The sequence below is a fragment of the Triticum dicoccoides genome, chromosome 5B (genome assembly GCF_002162155.2).
Source record: "Triticum dicoccoides isolate Atlit2015 ecotype Zavitan chromosome 5B, WEW_v2.0, whole genome shotgun sequence".
NCBI lineage: Eukaryota > Viridiplantae > Streptophyta > Magnoliopsida > Poales > Poaceae > Triticum > Triticum dicoccoides.
In genome coordinates, this window is record NC_041389.1 from 304,006,802 (window position 1) to 304,021,159 (window position 14,358).

The 14,358-nt window shown below is 50.4% G+C and overlaps 1 protein-coding gene across 1 annotated transcript; it reads right to left on the bottom strand.

Moving 5' to 3' along the window:
* Positions 1–350: 350 nt before the first annotated feature.
* Positions 351–10,933, bottom strand: LOC119308582 (RNA pseudouridine synthase 4, mitochondrial-like). The gene is made up of 10 exons (XM_037584710.1): positions 10,558–10,933; positions 9,313–9,384; positions 8,478–8,618; positions 8,345–8,392; positions 8,176–8,253; positions 7,589–7,702; positions 7,371–7,463; positions 1,448–1,559; positions 1,159–1,205; positions 351–1,069 (listed from the first exon to the last, which is right to left on the bottom strand). Exons 1-10 carry the CDS (start codon positions 10,906–10,908, stop codon positions 707–709), a joined length of 1,419 nt encoding a protein of 472 aa, XP_037440607.1. The 5' UTR covers positions 10,909–10,933; the 3' UTR covers positions 351–706.
* Positions 10,934–14,358: the final 3,425 nt, after the last annotated feature.

Here is a 14,358-nt window from a genome sequence, read left to right on the forward strand (position 1 = left end):
TATATATATATATATATATCATATTCTCCTTGACAACCCCTTTTCACTGGTTAGGCCTAGCCCAACAAACGTCAGTGGGCCGCATGAGCTCCGTGTGAAATCTATAGCATTTGATCTGAGATAAATAGTTAGGTTCTTTTACTCATCATAGAGCATCCAACATAGCAAAAACCGAAAAGACCTTTAAACCATGCCTATATACCATATCATGCAGATTCTCGGTTTTTATTAGTTTCACATGCTAAGGTATATAATTTGAATTATTACCCTCAGTGCTTGCTAAAACTCGAAGTTTCTAACAAATGCAAAGACTTCTGTTATAAAAGGTTTAGAATCATTACCCTTGATGCTTGAATTTGAACCTTGCACCTTACTTGGGTAACATAGAGCCAAATGACACATTGTCCAAATACACGTTCAAAACACTTCGGGTTTGACATGGTCTCCATCCTTGATCAAACATAAAGTTACTAAAAAAGGCAAATATTTTCAACGCAAACATGGTTTTAAATGGGTCTCTGCGCCATTTGGCGCACCGGGTCATCTAGTTCCCTAACAAAAAGAAAAAAGGAATCGCCGTCACTGTGCTATAGTACTAAAATGAGATCTTTTGGTGAAGCTTCTGTGGCTGTAGTCTTGAGCAACACATCATCCGTATCACAGTAGGTCGGCGTAGAGAACAGACACTAAGTACACCACTCTTCAATTACTTGTCAACGGACTTCAAAACCTCCCAGCTCAGCGGCATGTGTAGCGGCAATGGAGCAACGAAGCTGAGCTTCTCGAGACCCGAGAAATCATGATCGGCGTCTTCAGACTGCAACCCTTGGACGGCAGCTGAGATATCAGGGAGCATCATCTGCTTGCAGTGCAGATGCAACTGAGGCTGCTCCTCCGCGACGCTCCCGCCACCCAGGACAAGACCAAAGGGAAGCCTCTGCTTCCTGAGCAGTTCCTTGTCGACTGTTTGCGGCACAGGGAGAGGTGTCCAGTCCTGGTGCGCTTGACGCCCGTACTTGTAGTCCCCTACGATCGGTGTTCCGAGAACCTCTGCACAGTGGACTCGGAGCTGGGCGGGTTTTCAGGAGAAATCAGGTTTTGTCGTGGTGAGTGTGATTATGATACTTCGTAAGATCTTTGTTCAGAGATTGAAATTACCTGATGCTTTCTTCCGGTAAGAGGAAATAGTTCCAACCAAGTGAACCCTACAATCATTAGCAAACCCCAATGATATAGAATGATGATGGTTAATACTTAACACTCCATGTCATATTGGCATTCCTTTTCTTCTTACACTACCGGTCATACCGATTGCGTTATGGTACTGAATTATCTCATAAGTTCAGAAGAACTTGAGATCTTAACATAACACTGCTACCAGTAATTTACTTTGTGAAAGAAGAAGTAACGTTTGTTTTTTCAACAGACAAGATTGCTGTTTGCCTACCTTGGGGGCAAGATTCAATCACTCTGTATTCTGTCAAAGCATCCTGAACAGACGTAGTATTTGGACCAGCTCTAACAGTCAGACGCTCAGACTTGCCATCTTGTAATAAAACCTGCAAAAGGAGACCTCCATAAAATAGTACTCCATCCGCTGATTTCTACGTGGCACCCATGCCGTTTAAGATTATAACCTTTTAAATTTTTTTTCGAGAAAACGCAAATGGCTTTTGCGTTTCATTGCATTGGAAAGAGAGGGTATTTACATCCTCCTAGGAGGCAGTGTTTACACGCACACAACAGAGGCTCAGTGCACATCCCAGGATGATGGCAAAACGACCCTGAGCCCTTGAGCTCCAGCCTTTGCCCAACATCTGGTCTCGTCTTTAATCCTGTCTACAAGCTCATTCAGCGATGGGTTCACATGGTCGAAAACACACGCATTTCTATGCTTCCAGATCATCCACGGCACCAAAAGTGCCACAGATTTGAGCGCCTTGCGGAGCGCTGGCGGTGTGGATTCCTTTGCGTGCAGCCACCAATCCATGAGCGAGCCGTCATGCTCGGGCGCCGGCGCCGGCAAGCGCAACCAAGATAAGACCTCATGCCATGTCTGCTTAGTGAATGGGCATGTGAGCGTCAGGTGCCCGATCGTCTCCGGTTCCTGATCGCACAGAAGGCACCGCGGGTGGTGTTGCAGGCCACGACGTGCAAGTCTCTCCGCGGTCCAGCAGCGATCTTGACATGCCAGCCAGTGGAAGAACTTCACCTTGGGCGGTGCCCAGCTCCTCCAGATGAGCCTCCAGGAGTGGCAGCCCGTCGTACCCTGGAAAGTTGCCCGGTAGCAAGACTGGGCGGTGTAGACGCCGTTGGCTGTCCAGCTCCAGAGCAGCCTGTCCGGCTCATTGGACAGCTCGACATGCTGCACTAAGTGCCAGAGCTGAAGGTACTGTCCAATCTCTGGGAGGCCTAGCGAGCCATGGATGTCACGCGCCCAGCTATTGCCAGCCAGGGCCTCCGCCACCGTTCTCGATTTTTGGCGTTGCTTGGGGATGCACTTGAGGAGCCTGGGCGCGAGCTCACGGACGGATTGGCCGCCAAGCCAGCGATCCTCCCAGAACAGGGCTGTCCTGCCGTCTCCAATGGCCATGGTCGTGGATGCATAAAAGAGCGCGCGCTCTTCCGTCGTAAATTGCAGGTCCAGCCCCTGCCAAGCTCGATTTGTGTCCGTGCGCGTGAGCCATAGCCAGCGCAGCCGAAGCGATAGCCCCGTGCGCTCGAGGTCCCGGATGCCAAGGCCGCCATATTCAAGCGGGCGGCAAACCCTGCGCCAGTTGACGTGGCAATGTCCACCGTGGGTGTTCGCGCGGCCGGCCCAAAGAAACCTGCGCTGAATCTTCTCTAATTGCTTCAGGGTTTTCTTTGGGGGCGCAAGCGCTAGCAGTTGATGGATCGGTATTGCATTAAGCACCGATTTGACGAGCGCTAGCCGTCCCGCTTTGTTCATCAGCCAAGCTTTCCAGGAAGGGAGCCGGCCCGCCACCGCGTCGACGAGGGGTTGCAGCTGTGCTGCGGATGGGCGGCGAGTGGAGAGCGGGATGCCCAGGTAAGTTACCGGCAGGGCCACGACGGGGCACCCGAGCGGCTCCAGCAGCCCCTCTCCGTAGTCGCCGCCGTGAAGGACCATGGCTGAGCTCTTGGCGTAGTTCACTCGGAGCCCAGAAGCCGTACCGAACACGTCCAGGATGCCTTTGACAGCGACAATCTCCTCGGTAGTGGCATGGCAGAACAACATCACATCATCGGCGTAAAGAGAGATCGCCGGAATGGCTCGTCGGGGATGCAGCTGCTGAAGGATGCCGGTCTGTAGGGCGTGTCGCATCAGCCTCCCAAGGGTGTCCACCGCTAGCACGAAGAGTTGTGGGGAGGTGGAGTCACCTTGTCGTAGGCCGCGGCGGTGCCAGATTGGCGGGCCGGGAACTCCATTGACCATGACCCGCGTGCTTGCCGAGGAGAGCAGAATGGCCATCCACTCCCGGAATCGGTCCCCAAATCCATACTGGCGCAGCACCTCAAAGAGGAAGGGCCACGAGATGGAGTCGAAGGCGCGTGTGAGGTCAAGCTTGAGCATGATCCTGGGTGCGCCAAGTTGGTGCAGCATCTTGAGGGATTGCCGGACTAGGACGAAGTTATCATGGAGGCTGCGCCCGGCAATGAATGCGTTTTGGTTGCGGCTTACAAGGGTATCAAGCTTGGGAGCGAGGCGCAATGACAGGACCTTCGAGAAGATCTTGGCCACAATGTGGATCAGGCAGATCGGCCGGTAGTCACCGAGCGTGTGGGCGTCCGCGCGCTTAGGCAACAGGGTCAGCAGCGCTTGGTTAAGCTTGCTGAACCCGCGGCCGCGCAGCGTGTAAAGCAGTTCAAAAACGTCCCATATGTCATGGCGGATGATGCTCCAGCAGGCGCGCAGAAACTCCGCGGTGAAGCCATCCGGTCCAGGCGCTTTGCGCGCCGGCATGCGTTTGACCGCCTCCCAAAACTCCTCCTGGCTGAAGGGCGCGTCTAGGCATGCTAGGTCGCCGGGCTCAATGAGCTGGGAGAGGTCCAGCGTGTGCGCCCGGTCCACAGCGGTGCCCACCAGGCCATCAAAATGCGAAAACGCTGCGTTGGCCATTTCCTCATGAACCGTGAGCACATGCCCTTCAACGGCAAGGCCGTATATGCGGTTCTTCTGTCGCCGGTAGGAGCATTGCCGGTGGAAGAAGCTCGTGTTGGCGTCGCCGTCCTTGAGAGACGCGATACGGGCGCGCTGCCTAGCGATTGTGCGCTCCATGGATGCCATGCCGAGGTAGGCGAGCTTGAGCTGCTTGCGGAGCCATTCCTCCGGAGGAGAGAGCGCCCGGTCCTCCCGTGCTTTGTCGAAGCGTAAGATCAGCTCGCGGGATATGGCCAGCTTTTCCCGTATGTTGCCCGTGGACTTGGCGCTCCAACTCGATAGGCGTCGAGCGGTGGCCTGGAGACGCTTGACCAGCCGCCGGAATGGGTCGTCGTCATGCGCGGAGCTCCAAGCCGCGGCAACGGTGTCGTGGAAGCCGTCAAGCCTAAGCCAATAGTCCTCAAAGTGGAAACGCTTGTGCGCCACCGGCATGGGGGAGCAATCCAGCAGCAGCGGACAATGGTCCGACACGACCGAAGCAAGGCACCGGAGATGGCATTCGCCGTGCGCGTCCTCCCAGTCCGATGTGCAAAGGACGCGGTCAAGGTGCACTAGCGTGGGCGGCGATTGCTCATTCGACCACGTGAAGCGACGCCCGTTGAGATAAATCTCCTTCAAGGCGAGGTCGTTGATGGCGCGGCGAAACCTTCCCATCATGCGCCGGTGCAGGCCACCCATGTTTTTGTCCTCCGTGCGGTATATGAGGTTGAAATCCCCACATAGCATCCATGGGCCTGGGCATGCCGCCCGAATATCGCGCAGCTTGCGGAGGAACAAAATTTTGTCCGCGTCGTCTTGGGGTCCGTAGACCGTCGTCAGCCACCACGGCGTCCCAGAGGCCACGGATACCTTGGCCGTGAGCGCATTCTGGGTGAGCAACGGGTCGGAGATCGTGACAGCCCTGCTCTTCCAGGCTAGGAGGATACCGCCCCGCGTGCCATCGGCCGGCAGGTACGTGTAGTCGTCAAACTCTGAGCCGAGAATGTCAAGCACAATGGACGAGTAGATCAAAGCCATCTTAGTTTCCTGAAGACATACAATGGAGGCTCCGGTAGTGCCCAGCAGAGAGCGGATAGCACAACGTCGTGCACGCGAGTTGAGGCCGCGTACGTTCCAAACCGCGATTTTTAGTCCGTGATCCATGAACAAGAGGTCGACGATGGATGGCCGGCGGATCTAGCTGTCACCGGCAGCGGCCGTGCGCGTGGGGGAGGCGAAGCACGCTGGGATCTCCCGATCAACCAGGGCAGCGATGGCCTTCAGCACGGATAAGGGGATTGGTGCCGCGAACATGTAGTCGTAGGCCTTCATCTCGGTGGCTGTGATCTTTTGGTTGGTGCCTACAATCCCCAGAGTGCGTAGGATCTGCACGTGCGCCCTCCGTTCAGCCGTCGGCGGCGCCGCCACGGGTGTGGCCGCAGCCGCGGAGCGTCCTCGCCGTGGGGCAAAGTTGAGGGGACGACGTGGCCGCTTCCCGGGAGTCGGCAGCGCCGCGCTGATGTGCTTCGTGGCCGCGGCCAGAAACTCGCCAAGCGTCCAAGCCTGCTGTGTGGTTGCGCGGCTGCGAGATCGCCGCATCGTGATCGGCGGCGAAGCGAATCGTCCAGATGCCGGAGAGCGGGGTTCAGGTGCAGGCGATCGCTGATCAGTGTTGGGCGCCGGCGTGGAGGATCCCCGGGGTCGCTGCAGGATCGAAACTGTCCTCTGGGCCTCGGCCTCCTGTGCCCCAGCGGCAACTGGCCCGGCAACAGCCTCCAAGGGAGACGTGGCTGGGGATTCAGGCTCAGCGTGGAGCGGCCCAGCCCCGTTTGGCCCAATTGGCCCGGTAGTAGCCATGCAGGGAGGAGAAACCACGGTCGCGGGCGCAGAAGCGGTTTGGGCGCCAGTCGTTGCGGCTCCTCCCGCCAGCGCCGCAGAAGTGGGGTCTGGGAACAGTGCTGACTGGTCAGCGAGGATTCCTGGGCCCGTTGGAGCGACAGGAGTAGGCGTAGCGCTGCTTTGCCCCGACAAGGCGGCAGGTGATCCTGGTCGCTCAGAAGCCACAGGCTCCACAGGCTGTGAGTCTGGGACCTGGCTCAAAAGGGCAAGATCCCGACACGGGGATGGATCAGCGGCGACAGCGGTGGGATCCACGGAATCGTCCTCGGGATCGTGGGGGGAACCCGATTTTGAACTGCCCGGGCCTTCTGGCTCCTCAGCGACCAATTTTGACCAACAATTTCTCCAGCAATGTATAGGTTTCATGGTACAAAAGTTACACCATCAAATTTATATTTTGAAGTACTTCTAAAAAAAAACACTCGGCCCTCTGGGAAAGAAACCCGAAGGCATTGCTTTTTAGGTCGAGGAAAGGTCCTGAACACCGGCTCCACCCGCTACGGTGACGCAATTGGTGATCTGAAACGCATGGAGGAAAAACTAAGCGAGGGGCCTTTTCTGTGAGAACCAGGGTATGGGCCCTGGTTGGCAGCCCCACACCTGGAGGTCTTACCACTAAGCTAGACGCATGTTATCTCGAAGTACTTCTCATGTAGTGACAATTTTGCCATTATTAAACAATCCAACAATATATCATACACGAAACTAATGGTCATTACAGCCATGCGAAGCTAAACCACACTTTATATAAATAAAGGGATACAAATCACAATAATGATCAAGGTATTGGATGAACAAACGACGTGGGAAATAACAAAGAGTTCTGAGCATGAGATAGATAAAAGGATATGTGACAGAGGAACACCCAACTTGCGGAAAGAGGAAACTGCCCCATACTCCTGTACTTTACTAAGGTCACAATCTCCCACCTACACTATGCAATTTGGTAAATACCCAATGTGAACTTCTACCCAAAAAGGCTCCACGCCCTGCTTTATAGATAAAGCACACGACATACAACAATCCAACCGAATCGGAGGTCCACAACAAGAAAAAACAGGGGTACACACCTGTCTATACTTGAATCACCTGCCTACACTCAATTCATTTTATATTATTTTAAAGTAAAACAAATCTATATCTTAACTTAAGGAGGAAAAAGAGACCATGTCTTCTTGTTAAGTACTAGTAAATATCTATTGTATCTACTTGAACGCATGGTTGTTTCTGGTTACATCTCTTGTCAGTGAAGTTGGATGCTTCAAAACTACAAAGAAGATTTTTGCAAAATAGAAACAGCAAGGGAACAGCAACGTATATTCTTACAAACCTTCGCAAGTGGAGCGGACAGTAAACCCTTGGGATGTCTAGGTGTTCCCATAACAAGTGCAACATATTTTCGTTGTAATACTTGTTGAGTACCCTTCAATATAAAATATATGAATATCAAGATAAGTACATGAATAACATGCAGCTGCATTATATATAATATGGTGCGAAATTCAATGGGAACACTGAAAAACACAGTAAAAGTTACACTGAACTTACATCAGCTAAAGCATCAGCAGTTTTCTCACGAAAGATAGCATGCAAAATGGAAGCGCTAAGTTGAGTTCTACCCAGAACAAGGACGCCGCTACAATCCCTGTCAAGTCTGTGGACCTGAAAAGCAAATGAGGGCATCAACGAACATGCAACTCTACGTATATCAACACAAACAAGTTGTTTATTCAAATATAGCAATTTTCTGCTAGTGTAGGTACTACAAATGGAAAGAGATCTTGAATAATTATACAAAATATATCACTCATCGGAAGTATATATTACAGTCTTAATTTAAATGAAAAACATGAATTGCCAATGGAGAATTAAAAGTTTATTAGAATTGTTCACTGAGTTCAGACCTTGACAAATACAAATTCAGTCCTTAGCAGCACAACACTGCCCTAATCATTATCTTCTCAGAAAGTACTTACACCTCAATGACAATTGATTCTATACTCACAGCAATGACAATTGATTCTATACTCCCTCAGAAAGTACTTTTTTTCCAAACGAAGGAGATACAACAGGCAAAACTTCCATGTTTACAGGTTTCGCTACAAGGAGAAACAACTGAACTGTACCGAACTCACCAGGCGAGGTGCATCAGAAGAATTTTCTTCAAACATAGGCGCCAGCACATCTATACTGTTTTTTATGCCAACACCACCCTCCAAGTAGAGAAACAAGAAAAGCTTTATTATGCACTGCAAAATCTTATGAAACATCAGGCAAAAAATAAGCCTGCATAAAGTCACCTACTTGAACTGGCATTCCAGGGGGTTTGTTTACCACAATGATGGCTTTGTCCTGAAAGAATTCCAAACACCAAAGGATATTATTTACCACCCAAATCAATTAACATAATCTTTTAAATACAAAAATAAATCAAGACCTTGTAAATCTCAAGGCTACGTAAAAAATCAATCTCATTCCTGTTATCAAGTTTCCTGGTCTTCTCAGCAACAGAAGATTCTTGAATATTAACAGGTAACAAAAGGGTATCACCAGGCACTAGGTGATCTTTCGCTGAAACCTTCAACAATGAAAACAAAGTCACAAACTGCCAGAGAGCACTCAGGACCAATTAAAATACGTGCTCTCTTATCTCATCAGGCATGGTACCAACTAAGATTTACAATGCTATATAATCTCATCCCACATTCTACAGTGGTACCACAAATGTACTCTGCAGTAAACAAAACCAAAACACAGAGCACATGTCAAGGAAGAATCAGGCCATGTAGTATGGGACAATGTGATATGATGGATGCAGAAATACTGGAAATACACCATCATATGGAGAAGGCAGGCCAAAAAGGGAAAGCCGAGGCTCAACGAATTCTTTCATATTTACCCGAGCGACCATACAACAAAGGGTATGAACACTGTATGTCTGGTTCCAGTAATGACAGAAGTATGAATGCGAATGACTGATACATTGGGTTTTAGTGTTTTACATTATCCATGTGTCATTATCTGGTCACGTCGACTGTAGTGGTCACATTGCATCTTACAAACAATGGTAAGAAGTTACCAAGTTTCTCAGTTAAGTATTACGTGAAAAATAGGTGCTGTTCAAATTTAGCATTATTCATGTATTGGACTGATAAGTGTGTATGTGTCTGCAAACCGGAAAAGTACGAGTATAATGAACTATAAATGATACAACACAAATATTTCTAATTTAGATTACTAGGTATATCTAATTCACGCATTATATTCGTTACCCTTCTCAACCGGAACTGCTCAGCACTAGCATCTGTGGAAGACGTCTCAGCAGTCACAGCATTCTTCTTAACCTGTCAGTCACCAAACACAATTAAGATCTTCTTAATAAAAGTTTTAATTTTATAACGCTCATGGAGAAAAATAACTTATATCACAGTAGTGGTTCAAAAAGCAGCTTGCGGTATTTAAAATTAAAAAAATAGTAGATTGCTAATCTCCTGCAGTTTTAACATGCATTTCCTAAACAGAAACCTGTTCTAGATTGTTCTTAACCAAGATTAAGAAAAAAACTTAAGTACCTCAGACCTACAAACAGTATCCAGCAAGAACGCCTCATGTTCTTGCATGAATGCTCAGTTCACAAAGAAACTCTGCCTGCACAGTTTTCCACCACCTCAAGTATATATTGGTGGTAACAAAACGGGAACGCTTTGCTCTTTGGCAAATGTGTGCATCAGCAATTGTTTATATTTTTAAATAATTCTTCCTGCAGTTATATCTAAATAATTCTAGTAACACTTCTAACACCTGAGGTTCTAAAAAATGTTGATGGCATGATGACGTTTTTCTAAATGTTGGTATATGAATCTCTCGGTTTAATAAAGAAGCATGCCATTTTAAATTAAAAGAGGAAACATACTTCCAAACAAATATATGAATCATAGACAGTGTGCAGTGTATTATTTCAAGAATGCTGAGATGATAACAATATCATTCATCATCTGGTAGTTTCCGAGTCCAAGTGCATGCACACAAGGGCCAAACTTACATCCGGTAGGAAAAACTAAAAATATCTGTTCATCAGATACCCAATCTATTCATGAACCACCAAGTGAAACCTTAACCGCTTGCTTCGTTTGGAAGTGCAACAATTAAAAAAAAATGCAAAGAAGACATAGCACACCACACAATTGCTGGAGCCATCCTTCCAGCCAACAAGCTAGAGAAACTAAGACTGCAGTGTTGCCTAACACGAGTCATCTCAGTTCCGATTATAGAACTGGATTTTGATGTAAGTAGGGTATTCTGTTGACAATAACTCCAACGATTGTGTTTCCTTCATTAGTCCGAGGTTCTGGATAAATAAGGTCTTTTTGCATGCAAGTGCAGAAATTCAACTCAGCGACCACACAATAGGAGCGAGCAATTAGACAATTGTGTAAGCATCAGGCGTTAACCAACTCCTTTTATTCCATAAGAGGAAGCAATTCGGTGGCACATTTGGTCGAGCATGTCGTGCTCACCTTGCGGAGGCGGAAGAGCTTCTGCACCAGCGAGGCCGGCAGGTGGGGGCAGCATCGCCGGACCCATCTGATCGCGGTGGAGTTGGAGCTCCCTTCTATCTCATCTCCTCCCTGCCCTCGAAAAATGGCTCTCGCGGCGGCGGCGGCATCGACTGGCGTGAACGGCGGGAGCTCCATCCAGCGGTTCTTGCTCCCCTTGTCCGGCCGTCCGCTCTCCTCGCCGGTAGCGTCTAGAGCGTCCTGCCTCGCTGCTGCGGTGGCTAGGCCGGCGTACGGTTGCTGCAGCCTTGCAACCGCGCCGGCGGCCGCCAGCCTTCGGAGTAAGAGGAGCGCCGCCATTCTCGTTGTCATTCAGAGCCGAGAAAGACCGGGTGCCTTTTCTCCTTGTCCGTGGGTCTTCCTAGCCGTCGGATCCATCTGTACGCATCAAACCAGCCTCCGAATGTTACTTCCCGCCCCAAAAAAAAACAATATTTGCGTGAAATGTTTATATTTTACAGCACGCAAGACATAGTGATTGAATTGCTCCCTGATTTTTGACATTTTTTTTAAAAGGAGGTTAAACCCCCGGCCTCTGCATCAATCGATGCATGCAACCATCTTTATTAATTATTTCATAAAGGTTTAACAAGAACATATACCAAATCACCCGAAGCCACCACTCACACCTACAAATTCGATAATTAGGAGTGCTATCACTCCCCATATCTAAAACCATTGTTGTCGCCGATACATCCACATAGCGTATCAGGACTAACAACCGGTGCAGCAGACCTAAAGCGCATACCACATGCACACGTTTTTCCACCACGGTGCCCAACGGCGCCACCGCCTTGCGCTTGTCCGTTCAGACGCGAAGACTCTGGAAGATCTGTCGTGCGTAGCACCTGCCAACCAGGCATGACTCAGCGTAGCACATGTCGGCCAGGCATGACTTGACAGCTCCACCGAAGCTCCATAAAAGACGGAGCCGCTCCACCTCCTGCCTGAGTCTTCCAGCGCTGCTCCACAAACGATGCTCCTAGGAGAGAAACGACACCGCAATACCGCCATCGTCCGATCTGGAACCATCCTAGGGTTTTCCCCGAAGCAGTGCCCATCACCAGCAACCGTCAAGGACCCACACAGTGCCCACCACCACTCAGCCCTTAAGGCGACGCCTTCAGGAAGGTCATGGCGTCAAGGACGCCGCCGCCGCCCACCGGAGTTAGGGTTTTCACCCGAGAGGCAGAGAAGGGGAAATGAAGGAGCAGACATAGACCGACGTCTCCAAGAAGAAAAGCGACGCCCTTGAACGTCGGCGGCGGCGCGGCCGGCCGGGGCCGACCAAGGGGTTTTCCCCAATCTGGATCTCCTCCACTAGCTTCACCCGCGGCCAGGGTCCCGGTAACCACGCCGACACCATCAGGAACCCGCAGTAGAGAAGCCCACCGACCAGGGCCGGATGACTGGGGCCAGATCTGGCGCTAGAACCCATCGCCCGCGCGCACCGGCTGCAGAACAAGCCGACCCCGACAACGCTGGCCATAGATCTAGCCACACCCAGATCCGTCGCGCCGACGACCACCTCCACTCGCCAGACCGGAGAACCACCCCGGACGCGCAGCCAGGCGCCGGCGACACGAAGGGCCGCCACCACCCACAGCAGGACGAATTTGGGCAGGGGGCGCCCAGATCCGCCGCCACTGCACGCCATGGCTGGCCACCACACTGCCCCGACAGCCATGGAGGCGTAGCCTTGCCGAAAAGCCCCGAAGCCGCCGTTCCAACTTCCTATCTCCGCCGCCACGCCTGGTGCCCAGGGTCGCCGTCGCGCATAGCCTGAGTCCGCCGGACGAGCTCGCCGGCTTCCTTGAGCAGCGGCGGAGAAGGGTGGGTCGGCGGTGGTTGCGGCTGCGGCTAGGGTTCGCCCGAGCCGCCCCCCTGGGGGCAGCGCGAGCGCGTGATTAGATGTGTACGTACCCTCTCGTTTCAATATCGAGATAATGAATGTAAAATAATAAGAATAAAATGCACCTCCTAAAACTGAGGTGTGTCAGTTTAGTCCTATAATTTAAAAAATGCAGTTTTGGGTCCCTAACACTATTAACGTTATGTCAGTTTAGCCATATAATTTCAAAACTGCAATTTTGGATGCTAAAACTATGTAAGTTTGTTCATCTCAGGTCCTAAGCTTGCATGTTCAACATCTATGATGCATTTTTTTCTTCAAATGGGCCCTTTTATATGTGTTTACTCATACGCTTCCACGTTGTAGCGGTGTTGCAACCTATACGCCCATCACATGTGTGGCCATGAGCTGCAAGACAGCCTCGTTGAGAGGTTTGGCACGGTCGCCGGGGAGACCCCGAGCCAATCGGGATGGAGGATGACATCCCTCTCCCTTGGCATGGCCGCTGGGTGACCCCGAGCCAATCGGGATCACTACTAGGAAAAGGGCTATAGATAGGACTGATTTTAATGACGCACCAGGTAAGTAGTGCGCCACTACTATATACTAATAGCGCACCGGTTGCTCGTGCGCCATTAGTGTGGAAGACACTAATGGCGCACCGTGCTCACGGTGCGCGAACTAGTAATGGCGCACGACCAAGACAGTGCGCCATTAGTATATACTTTTTTTTACTTTTTTGCAAACCTACTAATGGCGCACTATGCCAAAGCCCAGTCGTGTTTATACCCGAAGCCAAATCCAAGACCGCGGGCGCAAACGTCACCGCGAAAAATGAGCCATGGGTACTGGCTTCCCAAGTGGACCAATGCTTCTTCATTACCGACCCGCCAAAGCCCAGTCGTGTTGTCGTGGGGAGAGGCAAAAGGAAGATCATCGGAATGGATGGAGTAGCCAATGAGCAAGACTTCGACAAGTACGGTGACCCGAAGATCGAACATGACAACGACGATGAAGTAGCAGCACACACCACAGGAAGAAGCAGGACCACCCTACCTAAAGGACATCCGTTCCACAAAAGAACTCCATTTGCGAAAAAGAAGGGCAAGAAGATATGTGAACAGATAGCTAGCTAAGATCGATTGTATTTAAATCGTAGTCTTCATTTCTCGATTGTATTTCATGGGAACTTTTTGATATCATGAATATTTTTAAATTTCATGGGCACTTTTTGAATTCATGAGGACACTTGATCTCGATCCCCCTCCATCTCGATCTCGATTCCCCCTCCATCTCGATCTCGATCCCCGCACCCTCCCCCGCTCCACCGCCGCCGCCGATGATATTTTCAAGTAAGAAATTTGAACATATTTTTTAAAAAAATATTACTGTTTTTATAAAAAAAATATTACTGTTATGATTTAAACAAGTTTGAACATATTTAAACACAAATAAATATAAAAAACAGCATTTAAAATGCATAAAAAAATATTGGGGAGCCTAGGAATCGAACCCAGGACCTCCTGGTGTGTGTGTTGCGTGCTGACCAATCGGGCTAGTGGGTGGGTTCTATTGTAGATAGGGTTAGGTTGTAGATATGGTTAGTGGGCTAGATTAAAACAAAATTCTAATGGCGCACCGAGGGGTGGTGCGCCATTAGAATAGTCATACTTATGGCGCACGACTGGACGGTGCGCCATTAGAACCCTCCCCCTAGCTATCCTCCCTCCCTCTCACCAGATCCCCTTCGACCCTCTCTCTCTCGCCACCAGATCCACCCGCGCGCTGCCCCGACCCACGCCGCCGCCGCCCCCAGTCAGCCCCTGCCCTGCCCTCCATCATCATCTGCTCCCAATCCACCCCCTCCCTCGCCTTCACCGCACCCACCCACCCCCTCCCTCACCTTCCCA

Coding starts and splice junctions, on each gene's coding strand:
- LOC119308582 (XM_037584710.1), bottom strand. CDS start 10,908: ATGACAACGAGAATGGCGGCGCTCCTCTTACTCCGAAGGCTGGCGGCC. Junction 9,385..10,557: donor AGCTCTTCCGCCTCCGCAAG/GTGAGCACGACA, acceptor GGTGACTGACAG/GTTAAGAAGAATGCTGTGAC. Junction 7,703..8,175: donor CTTCTGATGCACCTCGCCTG/GTGAGTTCGGTA, acceptor TTTGCTTTTCAG/GTCCACAGACTTGACAGGGA.